This window comes from Rhamphochromis sp. 'chilingali' (genome assembly GCF_963969265.1).
Source record: "Rhamphochromis sp. 'chilingali' genome assembly, chromosome: 1".
In the NCBI taxonomy this organism is placed as follows: Eukaryota; Metazoa; Chordata; class Actinopteri; order Cichliformes; family Cichlidae; genus Rhamphochromis; species Rhamphochromis sp. 'chilingali'.
In genome coordinates this window covers 31540561-31546560 of record NC_137929.1, presented here as the reverse complement: position 1 = coordinate 31546560, position 6000 = coordinate 31540561, and the positions used below count along the sequence as shown (strand labels likewise).

Here is a 6000-nt window from a genome sequence, read left to right as displayed (position 1 = left end):
GGAACGGGAAAATCACATCATGGATGTGCAGCCTACAAATCTGCAGCATCTGTGTGATGGTATCATGTCAACATGGACAAAAATCTCTGAGGAATGTTTCCAGCACCTTGTTGAATCTGTGCAATGAAGAATGAAGGCAGTTCTGACAGCAAACAGGAGGTCAACAGTCCTGGCAATGTGTAACTAATGAAGTAACCAGTGACTGTATATTACTTGTGTTACATTAGATTACTGTGTTATGCTAGCTTTCAGGACAATAACTTACCTAACTATCATTAGTTTAAAAAAAAAAAAAAAATCAACCTTTGAACAGCTTACTGGATCCCGTGTTTAAATGTGAACACCACATCAGATATTGTGTAAACCAACACAACCACCTCACTATGATTTTCTCACAGGTGTTCTTTATATGTTGATATCCTCTGTGCAACAAGGGGACAAATATCTGCTGCGAGCAAAGGATTTTCATGGTAAGCTACCTCGCACAGCAGAAAGTGGAAATACACTCACACACACCAAGAAATATATGATGTTCTGAGCACCTCTGCTACACCCAGCAGAATGTGCAGCACCATATTAAATCATATGATGCAACTGACATGATGAGGTCACACAGGCAGTCTCCATTATCATCCATGCTGTCTGTCTTTGGCTGATATTCCTGCATCAGATCAATAAAGGCACCTTTGCAGTTTTGTTTTGTTTTTTCAATTATTTAATGACTGACTTCAAATCTGGGCAAAGACTACTAAGGGTTTTAAGTCAAATTTGTACATGGAGGAGTGTTTTGTAATCACTTCACATTATTGAAACTCTGTCCATCAATGCAGTGTGACATATAATACCATATATTAATTTGTGCATGTTCACGTTTTCTGCACATAAAGCTGGACATTTATGCTCAATGTATTATCAATGTAATACTTCTGTTTACTTATGTTTTACTTTCCCAGTTTGCCCAGAAATTATCAAAACATCTCGTCTTTCTTGCTGTAATAAATGAGTAAAAATTAGAGCTACAGAGTGTCTGCAAGCTGCACCCTCAGTGTTACTGACTCAGCTTTCAAGCCTAAGTCTTCAGTGTTAACAGAAAAAAACATTTCCAGCATGATAATAAAAAAAGTTAGATATGTATAGCTAGTTTGTAATAAGATGATCAGTATTAATATTATTTGTGCTATCTGCATTATAAACCAGTGGTGTTACAGTTGAATAAAGCAAACACATCAATGGTAAGGCTGATTTATATAATATGGTACCCAACAGGTTTACAGCTGTACATGGAGGGAGAGCCATATGAGATCTACTGTTGTTCTAGAAAAAGAAAAAGAAAGAACACATCAAAGCAGTGTTAACATAAATAATTTACAAGAAAAAGAGTATTACATGAAAAAAGTAGATCCTTAGGAAGCAGATGCCATCCTTGAACCCTTTCCATACATGCTTACTGTACAGAAACACCTTCACATTTTATGACAATCCACCCAAATAGAAAGAAAATATATTTACAGCTAATCAAATCAGTGGTATGTGAACAGAACATGAAAAAAAAAAAAGCAATACTGGCTTTATCAAGAGGAGTAGCTCTACAAATACAAGCTATTTTCAATACTGCAGTAAAATGCCAATATCCACACAAAGACACACAGTATGGAATAACAAAAATGCTAATAGCTTCAGGGAGGTGATTAGAAAAAAAACATTGTATAATATAATTTTGACAAAAACGGCCACTGATTTAAAAACAAAACAAAACAAAGCTTTGCATTATTTATGAAGACTTTCCCAAATTAAACCCAATTGTATATGAACTGGGAAGCAGGAGGGAAAATGTATGGCAGCAACTGATCTTTTTCCCATTAGTTAGAGCCAGGCTAACAAGAGTCACCACGCATAGAATGGAAGTGTTATGCAGAACCATTACCGTATTTTCTGGACTATAAGCCGCTACTTTTTTCCTAGGTTTTGAACCATGAGGCTTATACAAAGGTGCGGCTATTCTGTGGATTTTTCTTCCACCGCTAGGGGCTCTCACCGGAATTGGAATCAAAAACAAGACAGACGAAAAATCAATGCAAAGAAGAATACGATACTTTTTCTTTAGCAGACAGAACACGCACAACAAATTACCAACTGGTAATTATTTTCAAATCCTCGCCCCTTCATCGTGGAAACCACACAAAGAAGTTCATATGAGTTTTAAGTTGAAGGCCATCAATCTTGCTATCCAGGAAGGAAACCGGGCTGCTGCACGCAAGCTTAGCGTCAATGAATCTATGGTGAGACGTTGGAGGAGGCAGCGGGAAGAGCTCATGCAATGCCAAAAGTAGAGAAAAGCTTTCAGAGGACATAAAAGCAGGTGGCCTGAACTTGAATATGTCCTGGAGGACTGGGTGAATACACAGAGAGCAGGTGGCCGAGGTGTACTCACTGTACAGATCCGACTGAAAGCCAAAACAATCGTCCGCGAAATGAATATTGAAGATTTCAAAGCTGGGCTGTCGTGGTGTTTCAGATTTATGAGACGTAAAAACTTGTCCATCAGGGCACATGGACAACCTGTCCATCATGCATCATGGTGCCAGGATAACCATCTCCAGCTGAACGTTGGCAAGACCAAGGAGCTGGTGGTGGACTTCAGAAGGAGTCAGCACAGAGACTACAAGCCCATTATCATCAATGGAGCTCCAGTGGAAAGGGTGCAGTCCTTCAAATATCTCGGTGTCCACATCTCCTCAGACCTGACATGGGCTGCCCGCATTCAGGTCCAGACCAAAAAGGCTAGGCAGCGCCTGTACCACCTACGACAACTGAGGAAGTTCAGGGTCTCTCCAGAGATCCTCGGGATTTTCTATACAGGCGCTGTGGAGAGCATCGTCACACAGAACATGACATCCTGGTTTGGGAACAGCTGTGTTAAGGACCAAAAAGCTCTTCAGAGAGTGATCCGTACAGCTGAACGCTGCTGCAGGATTGCTCTCACCCACTTCAGGACACCTACACCAGGAGATGCCAGACTAGAACAGCACAGACACTGAAGGACCCGTCCCATCCTGGCAACAAACTGTTCCTACTTCTGAAATCCGGTAGAAGGTTCTGCATCATCTGGGCAAGGACAGAGAGACTCAAGAGGAGCTTCTATCCCCAAGCCATCCGGGCCCTAAACCTGGAGGTACAACAAAGTATTTGCAGCCACTTGACATCAGTGTGAATCGGGCATTTAAAGCTGCACTCCAGGTTGAGTGGGAGACTTGGATGACAAGTGGTGAGAAGCATCCTTTTCTGATGTCTGTCAGTGGATCCTAATACCGGTTATTTTCTTTTGTTTCTGTTCCGTTTTAATCAGCTAAGTTGCTGCCGTTAAAAGGCACTGAAAGAATCTGTTCAGGTACATACATGTACATTTACAGTACAAAATCGTTCTGTACATGCAGTAAATATCTAATTTTTCAACATAGATATCTGCGGCTTATATACTGGTGCGCTCTATAATCCAGAAAATACAGTACTTGTGCTACTTTTACACAAAAAAATCTTTTTTTTTTTTTACGCATCAAGCTACTCTGAATTTTGCATCACTCTGAGTAAGACCGGCTGGTAAGCTTTCCTAAATTTGAAACACAGAAAGAGTTATGTGCAACTACATATGGAATTACAGATCACTGAGGAATAAATGTGTGTGAACTCCTTGTGAGAACAAACACTGTTTCCACTTCCTTTCCTGCAAACACCCTACCTTTCTTTTTTACCCACACAAGGGCAAAAACAGCACACAATTAGTGATGGCTTGAGTGAGCTGTAAAGTGCCTTTGCTCTGGGGTATTAGTGAGGCCCCTGACTCAGCCCAGGGTTTGCTCATCCAACTTCTAGAGAGCCTGGAGCTCGAGGAGCAGCGTAATGCCATTTAACGAGATGTTGTTCACAAAACAACGTTGTGAAATCTCATGACTAAGAGCCAAACCTTTCTAAAGCCAGCTCTATATTCCAGCTCCTTTGTGACTACAGTCTCGATCTAACAAAGTAGACATTGGACGCAATACATTTTTCTGGGATTCTGGGTTTTGTAAACTGGCTGAGGTTGCTTTCAAAGATATCTGTATTCAAAAGATGGAACAGAATAGAGAAGGAATCCCACAGGAAGGCCCACAGAGCCACGTTTCTTGCTAACGTTATAGTCTGATGTTGTAGTTCTGCTGTTGTGAAAAAAAAAAATCCTGCTGAGATTAACGTTTGAGTGAAGGAAAATTCAATGTGGCGTCCCCTTTCTTCTCAGCTCCAGAGTGTGCAGGCCCTCCTGCCGACCCAGAGCGTGCAACGTGCCGACTTTGTGGGCCATCTCTGTGGCAGTGATGTCAATCTGGGCGTACTTGGTGGAGCTCTTTCCTGTCAGGACACAAAAGTGGGACTTCTTTTAACTCAATCAGTGTACCATTTAATTATTCATCAGTGTTGTGCTGCACACAAAACTAGCTGCACAGAGCAGAAGCTATTAGATGATTAATCTGACAATGGAAATTTTAAAAATTAGCTTGTCATTTTAGAAATATTCCAACGAGTGTATCAGTATCATACAATATCATATCGTACGTTTACCTCACTCACAGAAGCTTTTCATGCGCTTTGCTAAATTCCTGTCCTCTTCTACGATTTTATCTTGTGGTGCGCCCCAAGGTTCATTTTTGGGGCCTGTCTTCTTTGAAGACATCTCATATCATTGTTTGAGATGATGCCCAGTTGTACATGTCATTCAATGTTACCAAATTATTTGTCTTATAAATAACCGGATGGCAGCCAATTGTGTATTTTGTCTCACTTTATTGTTATTATTGTAATTTGTTATTACTTCCGCTGACCAAATTATCTCTGGATCGCATCCTTGGATAGCCCAGAATGCTGCCCTAAGGTTTCTCACCAGTTCCTCTGAAAGGTCCCTTGTGACACTGATTCTGCCCTCTTTAAACTGGCTCACCACAAAGTTCAAAGTTCAATTTCAGATTCTGATTATCACTTTCCAAGCTCTTTGTGGTGCCTCCCTATATTAGTGAATTTCTACATCCATACATAACTGCTAGGTCTCTGATGCAAGTTGATCAATGCTTCTTGGTTGTACCTCAGTCCAAGTCGAGGATAAAAGGAGGTTTTCGCTGCCATGTTGTGGAACTCACTTCCACTAGACTAAAGATCTGTTGACACTGCTGATACCTTTAAAGGGAAGGTGAAGACCCACCTATGCAAACGTGCATTTATTTGGTTTTATCCTTTTATGCTGTTTTAATGCTCTACTGTCTGACATTGTGAAGCAATTTATACTATTCTTGAAAAGCACTACATAAATAAACTTTACTTTCTTATATCAGTGCTGTGAAAAAACATTTCCCACCTTCTTTATTAATTAGCTTTTTTGCCTTTTTCTCTCACTTAAATGTTACAAATCATCAAATTTTTATATTAAACAAAAATAAACTCTGTGAATATAAAATGTAGTTTTAAATGATGATTTCATTTATAATATTAAGATTATTTCACTCCTACCTGTAGCGACTGATTAGCCTAGCTAAGTCGGAGATAAGCATCTAGCCTAAGGCTTTGGTTTCCCTTCATGAGCCATCAATCATATACAAGTATGCAAGTTCACTTTCCTGATATAAATGGCTGCAAGGTGGCATCAGCAAAGTGTTGTTTATAAATTTTACTCCATAATATTTCTTTTGTTTCCCTTTGGTTTACACATTTGCAGATGTCTTTGGGCATTTTTCATTAATCCCAACATTCTTTTGTCAACAAGATTATGGAAATGAATTGTTAGGGGATATAATCATTTCTTGAACTTGAATCATTAATTGTGGAAGTGACAAAAAACACTCCTAGATCATCTTAAAACATTAATACATACATATATATACACACCGTATTTTCTGGACTCTAAGCCGCTACTTTTTTCCTAGGTTTTGAACCATGAGGCTTATACAAAGGTGTAATTATTATTAATTATTTTCAAAT

At 39.5% G+C, this 6000-nt stretch overlaps 1 protein-coding gene across 5 annotated transcripts in view; it reads right to left on the bottom strand.

The window, feature by feature from the left end:
• Positions 1–692: 692 nt before the first annotated feature.
• Positions 693–6000, bottom strand: part of LOC308407189 (protein Dok-7-like) — a 52944-nt gene continuing 47636 nt past the window's right edge. For 4 of the 5 annotated variants that reach the window (XM_080898710.1, XM_080898708.1, XM_080898707.1 and 1 more), the window contains one exon: positions 693–4383. In XM_080898710.1, the coding sequence (XP_080754836.1) occupies positions 4247–4383 (137 nt within the window). In that variant the 3' untranslated portion in view covers positions 693–4246. The remainder of the gene's footprint in view (positions 4384–6000) is intronic. The other variant, XM_080898709.1, reaches the window with a different exon arrangement.